Below are 23,518 nucleotides of genomic sequence, written 5' to 3'. Positions count from 1 at the left end.
TGATTCCATTGGTTATTTATATACTTGCAGTCTAGTTCACTGGACTGCAAGCTCTTTGAAAACAGAGACACAGGTCACTTTAGCGTCTGCACCAATGAACACAAAATGGATTAGTGATGACAAAATTAGGTTTTTCTTCTTTTAAAAAATAAACTTCTGAAGTACCTTGTAATGCAAGGTCTATGCAGTTAGAAATAACACTGAAGTTAGGAACTCTATTTACTGTGTTATCGTGCCTGACACATAATTAGCATTTCAATACTGTGCTTAATAAATAAGTATATGAATGAATGAGCAAATCATTATTTATTAACTGTCTTTTCAAGATAAAAAACAATATATATAGGGGCGCCTGGGTGGCTCAGTTGTTAAGCGTCTGCCTTCGGCTCAGGTCATGGTCCCAGGGTCCTGGGATCGAGCCCCGCATCGGGCTCCTGGCTCTGCGGGAAGCCTGCTTCTCCCTCTCCCACTCCCCCTGCTTGTGTTCCCTCTCTCTCTGTGTTTCTCTCTGTCAAATAAATAAAATTTTTTTAAAAAAAAGAAAAGAATTGTAAAGTTTTTAGATGAAAAGTAATACCTACTAGAAAAAATATGTGTTATATTAAAATGATCGTGGAATTCAAATTGGTTTTATTTCCCAATTGATATAATTTATGCTGCTGCATATTATTTAAAATACCTTAGAACACTAGATTGTTTTAGGAAAACAATAATAAAATATACCCAGGAAGAAGTGATATGATTAAGTAAATAGGTGACAGCAAACTATTAATTGACTTAAACTTAGATGAGAAAAATTCGTTAAAAAGAGCATCACCTACTAGTTATTCTTGGACTTCATAATCTTTTAGAAACCAAATATTCAGTAGACTTGAAGCCAGTACATTTTTCCAGTGGAGATGCCAAGTATGATGACTGTCAAGCCTGAAGTGTTTTTAACAGAATGAATGCTGTCTCTCTTCAATGCAGAACTATGTTGGCATAGTGGAGGTGCCAGGCATTTTGTTTTAGAATGTCTGACATGAAACCATAGCCATGGGATTCACTGGCTTATTGAGATAGTTCATAAAGAGATGGAAGGGTAAGGTAATTAGTTCCCAAACCATTTGCAAGGACTTTTTGAAAGCCTTTTAATTCTGAGATGCTATGCTAGCTTCATATTTAGACTGTAAAAAAATTAGTAAAACCCCATTTTTTTAAATAAGGTACAAATGTTTGTAAATGGATTTTTCAGTATTATAGTATTTGCAGCTGATATCAGGGAGCATTCATTATTTGAATAATTAATATCTGTGCTGTATCATTAGTTTACTTTTTGTTAAATTTTAAAACATTCCCAGAACAAAGTAACATCCTTTTTACCACAGATATTTCTATTTATTTATTTATTTGTTTATTTTATTTTTTAAAAGATTTTATTTATTTGAGAGAGAGAATGAGAGACAGCACGAGAGGGAAGGGGATCAGAAGGAGAAGCAGACCCCCCGCTGAGCAGGGAGCCCGATGTGGGACTCGATCCTGGGACTCCAGGATCATGACCTGAGCTGAAGGCAGTCGCTTAACCAACTGAGCCACCCAGGCGCCCAGATATTTCTATTTATGGCTGCTTGCTTGATAGTTAAACAGAAACAATTTATTTCCAGAGCTTCCCCCCACCCTTTTTATCATTCATCTCTGCATGCAGTTAAGTCTGTAGTATTAGTTGTGTACAACTTTTATTTATTTTGTTACCTGTAAGTAAGAAAGTCTTCAGAAAAGTCATAAAGTGGGCTCTCTGACAAATTTGGTCTTTACTTTCTGACCCTAAGGCAGTTGAACATTGAATGCTAGCTATCAGGTCAAGAAGGGTGAGGTAAGGATACGGATTCCAACAAAGGAATGATAAGTTGTAGAGTTCTTTTTAGCAGGTCATCTTGTAACAACTCTGTGAGGCTATACACTCTCCATGCATAATCTTTAATTTTTTTGTATTTACTGATTTCTTATATATTTTCATAAAAGAACATCTGTGAGCCCACTGCCCAGCCCAACTTATTTCTGTTCCTCCTTTGTCCTGTCTCTTTCTCCCCATCAAAGGAAACCATTGTCCTAATAAACTTTATATTTATCATTCCTTTTTTTTGTTGTATCACATATGTTTTTCATTTTTTACTGTTGCACAGTGTTCAAAGTCTTTATTGGTAAAACCTACCTCACAGGATTGTTTTGAAATTAAGTTAAAAATGTATATAATGAGCTTTGCATAGTGCCTGAACCATCCCCCAAAGCTTAATAAATGATAGTTGTATTATTACTGTTTTGCTGAGAGAGAACAAGAAAAGCATGCCTTTTCTCAGCTGTTTCCTGTGTTTTATCGCCCTGGACACTTTCAGGGGAAAGTGAGAGAGTATGGGGGTTTGAAGTCTTTTCACCTTTTCCTGAGACTGAGCAACTTGCACAATGAAGCAGTAGAGAATGGGATTTGGATTATCAGCGGTTAGGGAACGTTGTTCCCAATTGAGAAAATTAAAAAAAATAAATAAATAAGCTGCACTATTAAGTTACCAACTTTTCCCTTCTCTTTCACTGCATTGTGCCCTCAGGATAGGATTTCTGTCTACTTTGAGTTTGATGCAGTATAGTGAAACAACTCATAGCCAGTGTTGAAGAATAAAAGACCAAATTGACCTAGAAAATAATCAGTGACATAAGTGGATCAATTAGAGTTTACTGAATGACCAAGCAGACAAACCAGCCAGTTAGCCCATTTTTACATTGTTCACCTTCCCACCCAACATTGGGAAGCATTGGTTTGTTTTCAGAATCTGAAAATAATTTAATTCCTCCATTTCTTCCTTCCGTCTAATGGCCCTAGACTCTACAGTATTGCACCAACATAAGACAAATTCTTGATCTTGGGAGCTTGTTTCCTTTTCTGCCTAATTTCCTTTTTCATATACTTATGTTAATTTCTATTAACAAAGTTATTTATTACAAATAACAAAGTTATTTATATATTTATGAAGTTACTTTACACCTGCCCTAATTCTATTACAGGGATATTTAAGCAGAGCCCTTACATGGGATTTTGGTCAACTAAAATTCATAATAAACCATTAGTGAGTTGATTAAACACTACTGCATAAATTATTAGCAACATTAATAGAAAAAATAGGTAGGACAATAGTCACTTCAATCCTGGCCGACCAGGGTAAGAATTCCTTAGAAATCAGTGCCTGGCTGGCTTAGTTGGTGGAGCATGCGACTCTTGATCTTGGGGTTGTGAGTTCAAGCCCCATGTTGGGCATAGAGCTTACTTAAAATAAAATAAAGGGGAGCCTGGGTGGCTCAATGGGTTGAGTGTCCAAATCTTGATCTCAGTTCAGGTCTTGATCTCATGGTCGTGAGTTCGAGCCCCGCATTGGGCTCCACGTGGAGCCTATTTAAAATAATACAAAGAAAAAGAAAATAAAAGTAAAATTATTTCTCAATTAAAAAAAAGAGAAAGTGCCTTTCAATACATTGTACAAGAACAATGTTTACCAGCTGTTACATTAATCCTAACTAAATTTCACTTTATTCCTCTGGGCAGATATTCCAGCATTGCATGATCTGTGATGAATCATGACACACAGTATATCCCTCTTAAGCCTATGTCATTTGCAAATTTAATCTCTAAACCCATACATTTTTGGGTGCTGTTGCTTAGAGTCATCTGTTTTATTTAGTCTACATTTCTTCATCGTGGTTATGAGAAGTTTTTAAGATTTTCCTCAGATATTTTACCGAATTTAGGATAACTATGCCTCTGGCATTTTCCTGATCCTCTAATAGAAGAGCCTTAAAAAGCAAATTAGATTAGTGTGCAGCTTGGCCTTCATAATTTCACTTTTCACAGATAGAAGCTATGTGGAGAGATATTTTTATCCAGAGGTTTATTAGGAACAGTGAGAGATGTACCTTGTTCCTGTGCAATTTCACTTGTACTTGTTCTGTTCCGCTTGCTTGCTTGCTTGCTTGCTTGCTTTGAAAACAGCTTTACTGATGTATAATTTACATATCATAAAATTCACCCATTTAAAGTATACAAATTCAGTAGTGGTTAGTTTATTTACAGAGTTGTGTAACCGTTACCATAATTCAATTTTAGAACATTTTTACCATCCCAAAAAGAAAACTTGTGTCCATTCTCACTTTCTTCTTTTAAAAAAAATCTAGAAGTGATTTTACTTTTGTTTTCTAACAAAGTCTTTCCCCAAGAAACTGCCTTTCCATTCTGGATTTCCTGGTCTCTTTCTTCATATTCTGTGTTTATAAACCTAGAATTTCATTCCTTCCTTACCTAACTAGTTTAAAAAATAACACAAGAAAAATAGATATGATGTCTTAACATGAGGTGGTTAATACCAACTTAGGACTATTTTTCAATTTCATGGATTTTAAAGTATCTATGGTCTTATTCAGGAGCTCTTTCATTGGGTAGTGGATACTGTAAAACTGTAATTTGGATTGAATTTAGGAGTAGATGACAATAGTATTAACAGTATAATTTATATTCCTTTAATCTTTTTATGTCTTATGGGAAGCAGATTTTTTTTTTTAAAGATTTTATTTATTTATTTGACAGAGAGAGAGATAGCGAGAGCAGGAACACAAGCAGGGGTAGTGGGAGAGGGAGAAGCAGGCTTCCCGCTGAGCAGGGAGCCCGATGCGGGGTCGATCCCAGAACCCTGGGATCATGACCTGAGCTGAAGGCAGACGCTTAATGACTGAGCCACCCAGACGCCCTTATGGGAAGCAGATTTAAGAGTAAGGCCAGTATATGTGGTTGGGTTGTACAATTATAGCTTGGGGAGAGTTTCTTCAAGATAATGGGGTAAAAGAGGGGACACCTGGGTGTCACAGTCGTTAAGCATCTGCCTTCGGCTCAGGTCATGGTCCCAGGGTCCTGGGATTGAGCCCCGCGTCGGGCTCCCTGCTCCGCGGGAAGCCTGCTTCTCCCTCTCCCACTCCCCCTGCTTGTGTTCCCTCTCTCGCTGTCGCTGTCTCTCTCTGTCAAATAAATAAATCTTAAAAAAAAAAAAAAGATAATGGGATAAAAGAAAAATTGTAAATGAGGATTTAAGTCTTAGAGAGATTGTTTGAAGTAGCAGAGCCAACCCAGTTATGTCTAAAATCAGAACCTATGATGGTAATGACTGTATTAACTGCTTCTTCCCTTGGGTAGATATGATAAAACTTCTGACTTCTTTAAATTCCAAACATTTCAGTCAGTTAATCAGAAAATACCTTTGACGAAGGAATGAGTCCATGCTTCCTACACCTTCTGCTTCACCTTGCATGTTACTTTGTTTGTTTTGGGGCGTAGGCTGTGCGGAGGACTAAGATATAATAAGTTCTATATTTAGTTACTTTTTTTTTTTTTTACTTTCCACTGTATTTTTATTAATTGCTTTTATACCTCTAATATAGATTCAATTTTATACACTTCTTTGGGAAGTGTATAAAAGTTTCAGTTCAGCCCACACAGGTTTGATTTGTTTTGATTTATTTATTTTAATAATTAAAGAAGTGGAGAAATAGTTCCAATTAGTGAAGTGCTGTTAGTGATGGACTGTTACTGGACTTTTTTTTTTTTCTTGATGGATATATTCTGATAGATCCTTTCTCTTTTCATCTATGCTATTTTTATTTTCATATTTCCTTTTGGTTTGTTTGGACAAAAAAAAAAGACTTGAGTATGCTTCTCTTATGTATAAAGAAGTCATGTTTTCAGCATGTATTGAGAAACATTGTTTTAAAATCAATATTCGATGATACTGGCATTTCTGTTTTAATTAGATTCTCTAAGTGTTAGAGTTTTTCAAAAGACAATTTTCAGTTGATTCTGTGCTGTGAGTGAAGATCATTTAATAGTAAAACTTCTGGTTTTAGCTTTCCTTCAGGACATTCTTCCTTATCCCTATTTTGTCAAAGTTGGTGTACATAATTCAAAGATTAATTGGAGGGTTCAAAGTATTTATGTATTCAGTGATCAGTTGCTAAAGGTATTGTTTGTTATCAAGGATAAAATGTCTTAGAGTGCTACCTTTGTTTTTTAATCCCTCATGCAAATGATTAATACTCTTTTTTATTTGTTGGAATGTTGGGTTTCTTGGAATACTGGGCAAGTCCCTTAAACCCTGTGTCTCATTTCTTTTTGAAAATGGGCATATGATTCTAAATGGTTGTTTGAAGTTCCTTCTAATATTGATTCTACTACCTTTCCCAGATATTTTGAGAACTATTTGTGCCCAAAGCCATACAATAATAAATATAAAAAAAATTTTTAAATAGTAGATATAAACGTAATTTTATGGACAGTGATTATAAAGTACATTAAAAAGATATATGAACATAAAAAAAAGATAGGGATGCCTGGGTGGCTCATACGGTTAAGCGTCTGCCTTCAGCTCAGGTCACCAACCCAGGGTCCTGGGATCAAGCCCCGCATCGGGCTCCCTGCTCAGTGGGAAGCCTGCTTCTCCCTCTCCCACTCCCCCTGCTTGTGTTCCCTCTCTTGCTGTCTCTCTCTTTCTCTCTGTCAAATAAATAAATAAAATCTTTTTTTTAAAAAAAGAGTATCCAAACTTGTGCCTTTCTAGAGTTTGGAGATAGCTCAGAATAAAAAGTACAATATTTCCTTGAGCTATGACATTCCTTGTTTAGCTTTTTTTGGGAGGGAAAAATCCATTATGATAGAGAATTAAAATATTTGCTATAAGGTGCTGGGTAGAAGAGCAAGGCTAGACTAATGGTCTCATTGGAGAAGCCATTTTAAAGCTGATAAGAGTATGGTAAGTTACACTCTTATTATTACAAAGGAAGATATTGGGCCATTTTGGGTTATTTGATGTTTCTTGTATTTTGTTTGAGTTTATCCAGTTCTAAAATTTAGTAACTTTAGAGAGCATCTTAGATATAAAGGAAAAAGCCAAGAAGAAAACAGGGGACAGAACTCATGGAAATTCATTCTTTAGTAAAATTGCATAATAAAAGAAAAATATTTGCTAATAATTCTTTACAACAGTAATTATATGGAGGGTTTTTTGTGTGTGTGAATAATATAGTTCTCCTCCTGAGTGAAAAGACATATTAATTTCATGTATTAATACATGTTCATGTATTAGGCTATTGACTTCCACTCTCTTAAAATTTTTTTCTCCTTCCTCCTACAGAATCTGTCTATGATCTTCTCCCAAAGGAGTTACAGTTACCTCCATCTAGAGAAACATCTGTAGCATCAATGAGTCAGACAAGTGGTGGTGAGGCAGGCTCGCCTCCTCCAGCTGTAGTTGCTGCTGGTATGCATTTCATTTTATTTTATTAAAGAAAACTAGTGTATTATCTGGCCAACATGAACAGTGCTGGCAAAGTTCATATCAAAAAAGAGTGTGATTTGAGGGTTTGTTTTAAGAGGTTTAAAAATAAATACTTTTAACCTTAAAATATTTCAGTATACATTTCTTGATATAATTCTTATTTCTTAAAATTTCACATTGGCACATCTGTTAGTGCCATTTCTTTTCTAGGAGCTTATCTTCAGATGTGAAAACAAGCTTGAAGCTCTTTTGTTGACTGCACATAAAAAAGTTACGTACCAAGCTATGGATAGAAAATTACATTCGAGTCTCTATTTAACAATTCTTTTTTAAAATTTGCTGAAAGAGAAAAATATTTTGTATAATCTGAAAAAGAACTCAAGCACTCAATTCTCTTTTCTGTTTGTAGCATGTTTATTACAACCTTTTCCCTACATTTAAAAATGTGACTTTAGACTTCTTTTAAATTTAGTTGAAAGTAATGGAAGATTTGAATGTAATATTTATGTGAAAGCATTTTGTAATATCAATGAAAAAGTATGGAAAGTAATGTTTGAAATTTATCAAATTTATTTTTATTCCGCTCTCAAATCATACACTTTATATAAAATTGGTTCCATTTTTTAATGAACCAGAATGAAAGATTGATGGATAAGCTAATAGAAGAAAGTCTTGATTATTGATAAATTAATGAGTGCTTTCAATAATATTAGATTGCCCAACTGTATTTCTTTTTTTAGTTGGGTTTTATACACTGCTAAGTGTGTTCGGTTTAAAAAAAGGTAAAAAGTTATATATATATGTATATATATATACACACACACATGCACACTCTGAAGTTTTATCCTTCTAAGTAGAGGTTTCTTATCCAATGATACCTCTCATCTTTTAAATGGTACTTAAATCCATCACAGCATTGTTTTCAGTAAATTCATTTCATTTCAAAAAGAACAGTGAAGTGGAAGGTTGTGGTTTAAATAAGGATTTGGTACTGTAATGGAACTTCATATATTTTTCTTGTATGCATTAACCAGTGTACCATTAATCTTGTGTACGAATCTTTTCCCTGAGCTGTATACTGCAGTGTGCAGCCTTCCTGATTGAGGGCAGGAAAACTTTAAACATAACAAAGAAACTTATCAGCCCTGCTCACTGTTCATGTGTTGCCAGACATTTTCTAACAGATTCTGTGGATTTAACTGTGATCTTTTTAGTAATCAAATTGGTAAGATGACCTGGTTTTACTTTATATTCACTGGGTTCTAAAATGTCCCTGAATATCTTTTCTGGAATTAAAATTTTTTAATATTGCTTAAAAATTGTATCAGATGATAAAATATGAAAAAAAATATTTTTAATGAAATATTTCACTTTAAATCCACAAGTAGAAATTGACTAACTGATTTCTTTTGTATCTTTTGAGATTATTTTTTATAGACTTGTTGAATCTATATAGAACTAAAAGTCTGTTTCTTCTGTGCTTTTTAACATCTGTTGACAGTAGATCCAGTTCCTTTTAAAAGCTGAAAAAATGTCAGCAAGGTTTGGAAAAGAACACTTCCTCTTAAGTAATACCAAACTCAATTTCAAGTTTTTTTATATATAGATATTGAAAGTTCTTGAATTTGAGTCACTAATAGAATGTTGATCCTCCCTCCTTCCCTCTCTGTATTTGAGAAAATCCTCTCCAGATAAATTAGATTGAAAGACATGAGTAGAAAATCATGAAAATAAGAGAATTAACCAAAGGAAGTATTCTGAAGTAATAAATTCTTATTAGATCGAGAAGTTATTGACATTCCAAAGAAGGTGAAGAGAGTAAGGAGGTAACATTAACAGCTTTCTTATTCACATGTAGAAAGTTTCTATGATCTAAAACCAAGTCATTTGTAATTTTTTTTACATAAATTTACTTTTAGTAACCAATATAATCTTATTCTAGGATTCTGTCTTATTAGTAGAATAGTTTTTGTCTTGTAACATTATAGGTAAGAGAGTTTAAATTACAGAATAATTACTGTAGGGAAATCAGTAGGTATCAATATAGAGTTGCTTTTTTATTTGACATATGAGTATCTTTAGTGACATAACTGTCGAAGAGAAGGATTTGGAGTAAATTACCAGTTACTCAGTGTTTCCTGGCCAAAAGACTTGATGTCTGGGGAAAGGCACATTAATTTAGACTTCTGTGAATTTTATTTTTAATCTATACATTTGCTGTTTAAATATGAAATGCATAAAAATGATGACTCTTGATGTAGTTAATTCTTCAGAGTTTTGAAGGAGCCGGATTGGCTGCTATCAGGTATGAGGGCCTGGTGGGAACAGACTTCTAGTTCTGCTATAAAGGTTTGTGTTTCACAAGTTCTAAATCAATTTAAATTTTAAAATTTAGAGGCTGGGCATATAGGTGTTCATGTACATTCTTTATTACTTAATTATTTAAAATGTGTTTCTCAGATTCGCCAATCTAGATTTTTTTTTCCCTTTACATATTACTGAGGGAATGAATAAACATGATGCTGCTAATCCACAATCCAGAATATTGGATAAAAGAATATCTCTCAAGCCTTTTTCTGCCTCTGTACTATTCACACTTTTATATAACATCTTTTTATCGGGTAAGTTCCAGGTTTGGGGCTGGGAGAAAGAGGGCTTACTTCTACACAACTCCTCCCCTCTCCGTGGGCCAAGTGTCAAAAGCTGGGAGATATAGTTGAGAATCACCAGTATGAAATTTGTACTCCTTCTCATTTTTTGAAGACCTTTGCTTTTGTCCCACTAGAAAGGTATTTAAGAGTTTGAGGTTCAATATGTGAATGAATAAGTTTCAGAAATACAGACTTTCTGAACAGTATTGTAGGTTCTCAGTAGTTAAGACAGGGGCCATTTTCCTAACACAAGAAAGTTATCCAAATGAATTCATGGCATTTTTGGCAAAATAAGGAGTTGCTCAAGAAATGCATACTGTGAAAGGATTCTTTTGGTTTGTTTTTTTGGGGGGGGAATCCTATAGTATAGGTTATAAAGAGCTAAAATGCAAGTATTATTTAGAAGAACTAACACAGTTACACCAGAGTTTGGGGAGTTTTTGCAAAGAGATATGGCAGACATTTTTCTTAAATAACAGCTTTATTGATAAATAACTCCTATACCAATCAAGTATTTTTTAAAATCTACTTATATGTTTATAGTTTTTAATGCTTAGATTTGCTTCATTTGATTAAAATAGGAAGTCTTTCACAGAAGTGAACAATAAACTTTGATATTCATTTTAAGAAATCAGTTTATTTTCTTACTCTATCCTAGACTCTGTCTTCATTTTGGGATATGGCATTATGTTTATTAGTTTGTATCAAAATATGACTTTGCTAACTGTTTCAAGTTTCTTTAAAATTTTTATTCTAATTCTTGAGATAAACAGTGAACTAAACAAATGATAAGTTTTATAATTCAGCCAGAGAATCTTAATAACTAGTTAGTGATTCTTTTGTTAGTTGTTTTCATAAAATTGCTGTTTTACTTTCAGTAATTATATATTAATACTTTTTTAAGAAGTAATACAGTCTCAGGATACTGATACTTTGTAGCACTTTTTAACATGTATAGGTGTACACACAGATTAAGCATGTATAATAGAAATACATGTTGAATATCTCCACTAGTTAGATCACTGGAGGTTTTTAAAGGCTGTAATTTTAGTTAATAACTTTACATGAAGTGATCCATGTAATAAACTTTTCTGTTGGAAGAGAGAGACTTATTCAGTAGTGCTTTGAATTTTATGCCACAGCAGTTAATAAATTGCAAGTACCTAACACGTATTTTCTATACTGAAAGAACTTAATTGAGTGCTATTTATATTGGAGGAGAGGACGCTAGAGAGCTAAATTAATGTCCTGTTATCAAAGAACAGCTATGCTTTAATTTGTTTTAGACATCTTAATCATCTAATAAAATAATAGGAATTTCTAAACCATCCATAACAACAGAGCAGTACAAAAAATGAGTTGAAGAAAATGTAAGTTACATTTTTGAGTTCCTACTGTGTAATAGAAATTGTGCTAGACAATTTGCATATCATCATATCTCAATTCTTTCAGGCACAAGATACCTCTCTTCTTTCCTGCTGGGGTCTAAGTTCTTTTCTTCTTGCCATTGTACTTCAGGGAATTGTGTGCTATTATTTCACTTAGATAACAGTAGTTCCTGGACTAAGCAGTGTGTAGGATATTGACTTGGAAAAGGCATATACCCCTTTAATTTTGCAAGTTTCAGGGTCTATGAAATTGGAATATGATTTCTAGGAGAACATTAAGTTTTAATAACAGTGATTCACAGCAACAGATTTACATAGTCCTTTGAATTTATTATAATTTATTTACTAGTGTTAGAAAGTATTTACAGATATGTAATTTGTATTTTTTTGAGTTGAATAAATTTTGAGGAGCACATTTGCCTTTGATTGCTGTCCTAAGTTAATGAGGAAACATATTTCAGAATTTTGGCCATTTATGTAGTATAGTATTCCTAAAATTAAACCCAAAGCTCATTAGCAGGAAAGGTGATTCACCTCTGTAATCTATGTGTTGATGTTGTGAGCTACAATGTGAGTTGACCATGTTTATTCCATATGGCCATTTCTACATTTTCTAGAAAACTGGACCACTTGCAGAAGGAAGTCAGATTCTAGTTACAAAAATGTTGCAAATAGGTTTAAAAACTCTACTCCTCATTCTGTCTTTTTACTGAAATTATATTGTAAATCTAAATGTGTATACATTTATACATATAGAAATATGTATGTATGTATATATAGATTTATGTTAACATCTGCATTATTAAAATGAAAAGCATAAGCAAATTTGGGACATAATGATTAATTCAGAAATAAGTAAGAGCTTAGGAAGCCTAGGTGGCTCAGTTGTTAAGCGTCTGCCTTCGGCTCAGGTCATGATTCCAGGGTCCTAGGATCGAGCCCCGCATCAGGCTCCCTGCTCAGCGGGAAGCCTGCTTCTCTCTCTCCTGCTTCCGCTCCGCCCCCACCCCCCCGCTTGTGTTCCCTCTCCCTCTGTGTCTCTCTCTGTGAAATAAATAAATAAAATCTTAAAAACAAACAAGTAAGAATTCAGTACCTGTATTATAAATTATCATTGACAAAAAGTACACATGCCTGTTGTTGATTTATTCCTTAAATATTTACCTTTCTATTGTCCTCTTGATAATTTTTAGCAACAACTTCATAAATACTGTGATTTATTCTGTTTCTGATAGAAAAAGCACATTTTTATATTAGCTGAGTCTGTAAATTAGCATTTTAAAACTGCTCACTGATTCTCAACCTTCAATAGCCAAAATACATGCATAAAATAGTTTCTATTTTTATATATTTTGTACAATTTCACATTAATAAATTAATGGACAGGGGCACCTGGGTGGCTCAGTCGTTAAGCGTCTGCCTTCGGCTCGGGTCATGATCTCAGGGTCTCGGGATCGAGCCCTGCATCGGGCTCCCTGCTCAGTGGGGAGCCTGCTTCTCCCTCTCCCACTCCCCCTGCTTGTGTTCCCTCTCTCGCTGTGTCTCTCTCTGTCAAATAAATAAATAAAATCTTTAAAAAAATAATTAATTAATTAATGGACAGAAGTGGGCTTACTTTCTTATATCACCAATAAGATTGATAATATTGTCAGTAAAAGGTGTTGCCATACCAATTGCCATAAGTAATTGTTTTATAATGATTAGTTGTATAGGGGTGCCTGGGTGGCTCAGTTGGTTAAGGTTAAGCTTCTGTCCTCAACTCAGGTCCTGATCCCAGAGTCCTGGGATTGAACCCCTGCTCAGCAGGGAGCCTGCTTCTCCCTCTCCCTCTGCTGCTCCCCCCTACTTGTGCTTTCTTACTCTGTCAAATAAATAAAATCTCATAAAAAATTAAAATCATATGTAGTAAAATGTTAGCATTTGTTAAAGTATGAGCAGAGGAAACATGGGTATTTGTTTTAATATTTCATAATTTTAAAAATACCATGTGGCAGATGATTAAAATAAGTCAAAATGTTCAATGAACTGTGCTCTTAAAAAGTAATAAAGGCCTGAGATATATTAGATACATGATGAATTTATTTTTGGCATAAGTGAGGGTACATTACCTTTTCATCAATAAATGCAAGTAGATGTCCATCAGTAACATTTATTTAGCCCACTGAGGAAAAATCATTTCCCGTGTGTCCTTTCTTCATGAAAAGGTGTTATTGTCAATGAAATTAAATAGAAAATAACTGAGAAAGCACCTCAAAGTGCCAGGCCTGTACGGGCATAATCTAGATATAATACACACACACACACACACACACACACACACGTATTATAATTTTATTTGTATTTATTTATTTTTCCCACATATGAAATATAATAAAATTAGTATGGGTTTTGGTATCATAAGGATCTAACTTGAATCTTATTGCTGTCCTATCATTTCTATCATATAGACAGAATTTTATGGAGGTTAAATAAATGTATAATATTACCCCTGTAACTAGACACTAACACCAACTTTTTCTTAAGGTTATTCTAAAGATAGATATGTAAAATACCTAACATTACCTGACAGTTAGTGATCATTCAGGAAACATTCACTTTCCTCCCACATGAGTTTCTCCTTTCATATGTAAGGTTTTAAAAAGTCGGTCTTATTTTTATAAAAATAAACTTTTTAACCTTATTTTGCTTCTTTCTTTCCATTCCCACCCAGTGTGTTTTTTACCTTTGAAATTTTGCCTGTCACCCAAGATAGAGCTGCACATGGGCCATTGTATTTACATTCTGACTTACTCTTTCATGTTGACACTCTCTTAATAGGAGCCCTTGTATATAAAAGAGACATTGATAGAAGATGATGAGTCATGGGGAGAATAGACATTTCCCAAAGGGATGATTCTAAAAGGTGACTATTAAAGAGTTCTAGTTCCTAGAATTCTCTTCCCACTTTTTTTTTTTTTAATGAAGTGATACATTTGCACGATCAGGTATCAAAACTCCTCGTAGAGCAATATATGACCTACCTTCTGTTTTTTGCTTAGACACTTTGTTTTGTCTGCAGTTGGATCTAATATCCACTCTAATCCAGACCCAGGTGTAAAACCCAAGTAATTAAATTACAAGATTTTAATGATACAAATACTATTTTCTTTCCCCTTTTTGGTCTCCTCTAAAAAAATGTGAAGACATTGGACTAGAGTTGACAGGAGTACCTTTATTATTTAATCTAAATATATTAAAATGTATTGCATGATAAAGCATTGAGGTGACCTTCATATAGCATTGTTCAGAACTGTTTTTCTCTAAATCTTATCTAAGTTAATACAGTGATAATCTCTGTTTTTGTATTAATGTAATGTTCTCTTTCAAGTAGTAAAATAGTTGAATAGTTGTCTTTTTTTTTTTCTTCAGCCTGTACTTCTTGGGGTCTTTGACAATGTAATAAATATAGTTATTGGCTAGTGTAATTATCCCCTTTTATTTTTAATTGCTTTGAGGTAAAGGATTCTTTCTGGGCTTTAGTCCCTTCACCCAGTATTGACCAGTGATGCTATCCAGTAGTACTTAAATCACTGGATGTTAGAAAGCATCTTTCTTTTCCAACAGGAAAGGATTTAAAAACCAAATTGCATAATATATACCTAGTACATATTTTACACTGTGCTTAGATACTTAGGATTGAATAAGACAAAAGATATGTTTAAAGCATTGCTATAAATGTCAGGACACTTACAAATTTTGTGAGCATTTTATTTTTCGGTTTTTCGGTTAACATTCTTTAATAAACATCCTGTGAGTGGGGCACCTGGGTGGCTCCTTCGGTTAAGCATCTGATTCTTGATTTCGGCTCAGGTCATGATCTCAGGGTAGTGAGATTGAGCCCTGCATCAGGCTCTGTGCTGGGCATGGAGCCTGCTTAAGATTATCTCTCTCCCTTTCCCTCTTCCCCTCCCTGTACTCTGACAAGGTAAAAATAATTATTTTAGGAGAATTTAGATTAAAAATGGGAGAATAATTATTGTGTAGTATTAGAACCCTGATTGGCAATTTGATGGACTGGGGAAGAAAAAGATGGTTTCCAATAAATCAGTGACAAGTCTTTCAGCTTCAGCAATAGTGCTAATAATTATTTTTTAAAATAGAGCCTCTAGGATCAACCGTTTTATGTACAATAGTATATCTAAAAGTGAATATTGTTAACTTTTTTTGAGGGGTATGAGGACGTATGTGGAAGTTGGCCTGAGAAATGAAAAGATTCTTTTGCTGCTAAAATACAGAAATTTCTGGGGCGCCTGGGTGGCTCAGTCAGTTAAGCAGCTCCCCTGGGCTCAGGTCATGATCCCAGGGTCCTGGGATTGAGCCCTGAGTAGGCCTCCCTGCTCAGCAGAGTCAGCTTCTTCCTCTGCCCCTCCACCCTGCTCATGCTCCTTGCACATTGATCACTCTCTCTCCCTTTCTCTCTCCAATAAATAAAATCTTGAAAAAAATAAAATAAAATACAGATATTTCTTTCTACTTGAGTGTTTTGATCAGAGCGTATTCTCTTCTACTCTTTAAAGGAATTTGGGTAAAGGCACAATCTAAAAACACCTGAGAGAGGGCATTCTGGCTTATGGATTAGATTGCATTAGTATACAGAACACATTGGTGAATATGAGTTAACAAAAATTTTGGATACGAAATTTTTCCACATGCATTTATTTGGATGTTGATAATTTAATTTTTTTAAAGTTTGTTTTAAAACATTGCTTATTGTGGCATGTAAGCTTATGTTGGGTGGGAAAAGTACAAATGGAAATTGAAATTGTTAAACATGTAAATTAAATGATCAACCCTACAATTTTGTTTTTTGTTTTTGTTTTTGGTAAAGTAATCTGGATTGCTTATTTTATATGCTGGGATGCTAGTTGTTTTTTCTATTAATACACTTAACTTGCATTCTAGCTTCGCCATTCAGAGACAGGCATCGTGTGGTGGGTTGTGTGACAGTGTCTGTCAATAGTGAAGACAAATAGTGCCAGAGACACTTAACCCATCCAATCTCACCCAGGGTATAGGTCGGTCTCGTTTTCAGACTTCTTCATAAGTCTTTTTTTCTTTCTTTCTTTCTTCCTTCCTTCCTTTCTTTTTTTGTTTCTAAATAGTGGATTGATACTGATTGAAACTAAAAACTTTTTGTAAAGTTTTAAACTTTACATTAATACTATAAGAAGAAGAAGAAGAAAAGTAGAAAACGAAGGTTGGCATGTAAGGTGTTGACAAAGCAGGTTTGCAGCCACTTTGTGTGTTCTAGATTTTTCAGTCCCTTAGCACCATGAATGTTGGCCTTACAATTTTTTTCTCTCAATATCTTTCTTCTTTGATCTAAAATTATGTCCTTGTATCTGGTGACTTTTATCAGGCAAGATGTTTAGATTTGAAGTCATTGTTACCAGAAAGAAAATGAAATACTTAAAAAGGATAACTAAGTTTGAACAATAAGTATTTTAGACCAGAAATGTTTCCAAATATCTGGATTGTTTTTTAAGATTATTTTCTGAACAGTCAATGGTTTACTCCTTCTCCGTTCCACTATTGGTTCACTTAAGCACACTTGCAAAATTTTATGGCTTTTAATGACTTTGTTAGGAAGCTCAACTGATTTTGCCCTGATGTTGAAAAGTTATAAAATATATGTGCATATTTAAATACTAGGGATCACATTTTTATCTTGGAAGCTCAGTTAAATGCCATTACTGTCACATATTTTAAATTAGTGAAAGGTATTTGTTTCTTTTGAGGACTTTAAAGAATATTTCCAATTTCAAAGCTTTCCATAAAAAGTTTAGTTAGTTCCATATAAAGTGTTATCCTTTTTTTTTTATGGTATTTTAAGCACTAAAATGATATGGTAATTAATTTCTGGTTCACAAAACTAGAACTATAATAGTTCTTAATTTTAAAATATAGTTTAAGCAAGGAGTATATAAAATCTACACAAGTGTCTGTATGTGGTAGCATTTAAAAGTCCATTTTCATCTTTCTCATCAAATTAATAATACTTAGAAATTCTGGGATATCTATGTAGGCATTATCTGCTATTCTCCTTATCCCAACTACTTTGAATATTCATAGTGAACCTTAATGATTCCATCAGTTCTTAAAAGCATATAATATACAACTTATATTCACCATCATTACTGGCATTTGGTCTAGTAATTGGCTACTGCTAATAATAGAATTATTAGACTTAGACATAGAACACTATAGATGTGATTCTTCCTTTCACTTACACATTTTAGAATTAATGTATTCTTTTAAAATTGTAAATTTTCATTAGTAAATGTAGAAACAGTTTTCCCTTTGGTTCACCATGCTCTCTAGTCACAAAAAAGTTTATGGAAAAATAAAATTCCTCTAGGTTCAAAGATAATTTTTTCATAAAAGAAAAAAATGAAAAATTTATTCATGTGTTACTTAGGTAAAAGAATAATTTTAAGAAAAAATTTTAAGAAAAACTGACAACTTTGCAAAGGATTGGTAAGGGATTTAAAAGAACAAATAAACTGATGAATCACAGACCTATACCCCTGAAATAAATAATACATTATATGTTAAGTAAATGAATTTGAATAAAAAATAAAAGAACAAATAAAATTATAAAGGTATAAAATAGAAATACATTACAACTATTCTGCTTAGAAAATAAAAGCAATTATTAAAAAAATTTTTTTGGAGTTTTTGTACTTTTAATATGCAGCAGTGAAACATAGTCTATACATTCCTAACAGAAAGAGACTCAAAACCAAAAAAGGGGGGAAGGGTAGTTAGCATATTTTGTTTATAACAATTTAAAAATAAAAAAGAATATATAGATGAGGCAGGATTACATTAGAATTTTAGTTCTGTAGAAAGTCAATTAAGCTGTTTCTTGATATTTAATTATATAGTGACTGAAAGGTCTTTGTAGATATTTTAAGTACATTTACAGTATTCCCAGTAATGTTCTTGAGTGCTTTTCTGGGACTGCTTGGGAATGAGAAATTTGTGTTTAGAAATCTAAAATGTTTTTGATATAATTTAATGTAGTTTTAATAGATAATATTAAGGATTTTTTATTCTTATAAATTTATGGATTAATACGCAAGTAGATAATTTGGTTTATATATAGTTTCAAGAAAGAAAGTTTTTAGCACACTCTTTGTAGAAATAGCAAATAGTTACCTCTAAACTCTTAAGTTACTTCTAAACCCTTCCCTGTATCAGATAATGCTATTATAGTAAGATATGTTTTTGGGCCAATATATTGGCCAATATAACTTTAATATAATTCAACATAGTTCTCAAATATTGGCTTCCAATTAATCAATTTAATAAAAAACTTAAATTTTTACTACATGCAAGTTAGGTTTTGTTAGGTTTTGGGAGGGTCTAAGAAAGATCTTAGAAAGGGCCCATAGTTTTTATTCTACACTTCACCACCTCATTTGGCATTATTATTACACTTAGGTGATGTCTTGCTAACCAAAATGTAAAACATCTTTATGTGAAGGATTTTATACACCATTATTGTCATTATCAACGTAACGGTGATATTGTTGTAAAGAGTTTTATAGTTTTAAAAATTTGTCTTACTTGTTATAGTCTTAAAATGAATAGAATCTTTTGTAATTTAGGCTCAAACTGAGATAGGCTTTAAAAAGTAATAATATTTTTTAATTAAAGGATGCTTACTGCTGTCTTCTGACAGAGTTTATGTTTTCAGTTTCATAGTTTTGTGCTAATGAACTTTTTTATTTAATAAGTATATCCAGGAAACTGCAGGTAAAATATAAAAATTATATGTTAGGTGTCCAGGGAAAATGTATAGAATATTTTAATTTATGTAGGGTATGAGATCACAGCTTGGCATACCTGTCCCAGAACAGACATTTATGTATGATTATATCAATTGGGTTTTATAACCATGATTGCTTTGATAAGATTTGCAAGATAAAATCATATATACCTTTAAGAGCAATGCTAGGCTATGTCTTGCATATTAAATTCATGAATATCACATAACTTGCTTTTTTGAGTTCATGATTACTTTTCACCAGTACTTTCCATCTGTCATGGACAGGGATCCCTGAGATGTTCATATTCTGCATTCTCATGTGCATGATACTTAGATTAAAAAAAGGTGGGTGGGGGAAAGCCGCTTCACAGAAATACACGTTCACAGCATTCATGCTGCATGTTTTGTGTGTTCCACTGCAAATCCTGCATGCTGCGTACTTTTATTTCTCTGAAGATGAAGAACATAGGCTTATACACACACACAAATTCAGTTTCATTTTTTTTTTTTTATTTTTTTTTTATTGAGAGAGACAGAGAGAGAGCATGAGAGAGAGGAGGGTCAGAGAGAGAAGCAGACCCCCTGCTGAGCAGGGAGCCTGATGCGGGACTCGATCCCGGGACTCCAGGATCATGACCTGAGCCGAAGGCAGTCGCTTAACCAACTGAGCCACCCAGGCGCCCCTCAGTTTCATTTTTGCCAATAGTTGGAACAGATGGAGGAATGTTATACATAATACCTTCTCTATTTTAAAAATGATTTTTATAGTATTTTTCAAAAAAACAAGGAAAAAACTTGTTGTTTAAACCCAAAGTGGCTACAAATCAGCTCCTAAACTGTCACTGACATTAGCATCTAGATTTTGTAGTTTTTACAAATCTTTTTAAAATATTTATTTACTAAGAAAACATTGCATTAATGCATGATACGAAATTGATAAATTTTTCTTTAAATTGGAATGCAGTTTAAAGTGACTGAATTTTCCAATTTCAGCTACTGCATTTGACAAAGATACAAACTGGAAAATGGAACTGGTATCATCTAATTGCCCTAGGTTCTTTGACTCGTGGTAGTTGGGAAAAGTATTTCCATGTGACATTATGTAGATCACATCATTAATGGCTAATATTAATTATTATGCTCTTCAGCCTTGACAGCAGTGAGAAATTACAGATGAATTTAGCTCTTTCAAATGACTTAAGTGTTCTGGTACATGTTTTTAATTTAAAAATAGATCTTTGGCACTTGGCTTTTGATTATCTGAACACTGGCGTTCTTACACTCACTGTTTAGATTATAATTGATAAAAATATTGCAATTCCAATGACTGCACATCAGTTTTAAATTTTATCCTACCACTGTAACACAGTGGCACACTTGGCTATAGATAAAAACTGATTTTAGATTTAAACATATCTTTTAGCTCTCTATCCCATGTTACCTATTCTTAGTTTTATGTGTGTATGACTATGAACCTTCCCATGTCTTACACAAGATCAAATGGTATTTCTAAAATTTTAAGAACTGACAACTTCCAACCTTAACATTATTAGTGTGCCTTTGAGGTTGTGCTGTAAAGGCTTAAAGTAGTAGTATTTTTCACCAAGCTCTTCTGCCAGTTGCCACATGTTTTGAAAAGATCTACTTAAATCTTTCTTGCTAGGCATAATAAATAAATGGCTTTGTAAAAGACCTTTTTATAGAAACTAATTTTAGTGCTTCCCCAGCACTAGAATTTCTTGTTTAACTCTTTTCTGTTAGGCTTCAGTCAATAAAAGTTACTGTTACTTATATTAAGAAATTCCCTTAATGGTTAAAATCAAGCAGGCCCTTTAAAGAGAGGAAATCAATAGTGGTAAACAATTGCTGAGTGTGTAATCAAGTACTTTGTAAGAGAAATCCATCCAATAATCAGTCCTTACTCTACTTATTAATTCTCCCATAAAGGATGGATTTATTTATTTTAGAGATTATGGTTTTGAACTGCCATTTCCAACTTCTGGTTACCCTTAGTGGTTAACTTCCTTATCTTCCACAGCCCAGCATATTCCAAATCAAACTTTTTTCACTTTTATTCTAGATTTTACAACAATCATAGTGACGGTACCAGTTCCATTTTGCCTCCAATTCAGTTGATTATATATTTTTCTATTTATTTCTCATTTTATAATTGATATCTGGAATAATCAGCAGCTCTTTTCTCATTTATTTTCTCATATTTTTATTCCAGGATTTGCCTCTGAAGCAGGGAGTGTCTGCATTAAAAATGACCTGTAGTTCTCTGCTTCATAGGTTAGAAACTTATTTTAATATTTTGTGGCTAAGCACAGTCCCACTTTTCAAATTCTATAATGGATTATTTAATTGGCATTGAATGTGGACCACAAGCATATATTTCATATTGGGGTTTTCTTTATTATTTTAAATGATTAAAATTCAACAGAACATCCAGCTGAGGCAATAAAAGCTTTATTCTTGCTTTACAGCTTAAAACATTAAATTAGATTTTTAAAAATCTATCAATTATAGCACAAGTAAAATATCGCTATTTGGGCATTTTTTAAAATTGCATTTTTTAGGCCTTGTATTGCTTGAAGCATTTATATTCTAAAACTTAACCAAATTCCAACTATTCATTTTGGGGAAAAACAATCAGTTCACGAATCACATTTTCAATGGGACTGCTAGCCAGCATAGGTGAAAATATGTATAGTGTATTTACTCTTAAATTGTACACCGCAGATGCTTCTTCAGCTCCCTCCTCTTCCTCCATGGGCGGTGCTTGCAGCTCCTTTACCACCTCTTCCAGCCCTACCATTTATTCTACCTCAGTCACCGACAGCAAGGCTATGCAAGTGGAGAGCTGCTCCTCAGCCTTGGGGGTAAGTAACAGAGGGGTAAGTGAAAAGCAGTTAACCAGTAACACAGTTCAGCAGCATCCATCAACACCGAAGAGGCACACAGTCTTGTACATCTCACCACCACCTGAGGACTTGCTGGATAACAGTCGGATGTCCTGCCAGGATGAGGGGTGTGGATTGGAATCAGAGCAGAGCTGCAGTATGTGGATGGAGGATTCCCCCTCCAACTTCAGTAACATGAGCACCAGTTCCTACAATGATAACACTGAGGTACCTCGTAAATCACGAAAACGAAATCCAAAGCAGAGGCCGGGGGTCAAACGACGAGATTGTGAAGAATCTAATATGGATATATTTGATGCCGACAGTGCCAAAGCACCTCACTATGTGCTTTCTCAGCTTACCACGGACAACAAAGGCAACTCAAAAGCAGGAAATGGGTTGGTATTCACATTTTTTAAAGTTCTATCACCATTGTGCAAAACAAAACAAAAAATAAATAAATAAATCATTCCCCAGTTTTTGTAATTGCTCAATTCAAGTGTGCATATAAAGCAAAGATACTGATTTTATCATTGAGATGAAAATTCGAATTTAAAATTACCAAGTTTCACTAGAGAAAAACATTAATAGATTTTAGCAATAGGTATCTTATTATGGGTATGATTAGTAGAAAATAATCTGTTTTGAAATAACTTAAATTTCACAAATGGATTTGTATTTTAAAAGGATTTAAAAATATTTTTACTCAGAGAAATAACTAGAGTGTAATGGCCGTAGTTAACTCAAAACATTTGAAAAGGGCTAGTTTGTGTTCTTTCATGTTGTCTCCCCATATGGTTCAACCCATTTCCATTTCTATGAGGATTTTAGACTTTTTTCTTTTGATGAAAACAAGACAAAACTAAATTGATGGTTTGATTCTCATCATTTAGATTCATGTATTTATTTTAAGCTTTTTCTTTGATACATTGTGCTGATATTTTTTAAAAAATACATCACTAATTTTTTTTCCTGTGAATCTGGGTTTATGTACTGGAAGGGTGATAGGACAGGTCATGGTACATGTTTGAGTTTTCATTCATCTCTGCCAGTTCACAGCACTCACTATAAATATATCTGCATATAAATATATTTTAGTGGCCATAGTACACAATATTTATTGCTATAGTATAGAATACTATGACTTATTTTTAACTTCCTAATTCCTTTAGTACTTTTATTATATTTAATTGCTAGACTTTTTAAATTAGATTTTCCTATAGTACATTCAACATAATTTGATAAAATTTAACTCAGTGGATTTTGAGAGATTACTCTTCGGGAGGCAGCATACGGTCTTTAGTTGATCCAGAACCTCCTACAATTTCAGGTTGTTACAGAGGGTGATGGAGAAGCGATAGGTTGGTTTACTACTTGATGACATCATTTATATCTTTTAAGTCAGAAATCTGGTTGAGTATTG

At 33.5% G+C, this 23,518-nt stretch overlaps 1 protein-coding gene across 8 annotated transcripts in view; it reads left to right on the top strand.

Annotated features, from left to right (window-relative positions):
• Positions 1–23,518, top strand: part of NFAT5 (nuclear factor of activated T cells 5) — a 114,693-nt gene that overhangs the window by 39,503 nt on the left and 51,672 nt on the right. For 6 of the 8 annotated variants that reach the window (XM_081806413.1, XM_081806414.1, XM_006730063.3 and 3 more), the window contains 2 exons: positions 7,197–7,322; positions 21,935–22,493. In XM_081806413.1, the coding sequence (XP_081662539.1) occupies positions 7,197–7,322; positions 21,935–22,493 (685 nt within the window). Of the gene's footprint in view, positions 1–7,196; positions 7,323–16,320; positions 16,434–21,422; positions 21,485–21,934; positions 22,494–23,518 lie in introns of those variants that run through there. The other 2 variants (XM_081806417.1, XM_081806416.1) reach the window with 2 other exon arrangements.

This window comes from Leptonychotes weddellii, chromosome 16 (genome assembly GCF_054177405.1).
Source record: "Leptonychotes weddellii isolate Sample4059 chromosome 16, ASM5417740v2, whole genome shotgun sequence".
Classification (NCBI taxonomy): Eukaryota; Metazoa; Chordata; class Mammalia; order Carnivora; family Phocidae; genus Leptonychotes; species Leptonychotes weddellii.
The sequence above is the reverse complement of the archived record's forward strand: the minus strand, read 5'-3'. Positions and strand labels throughout refer to the sequence as shown.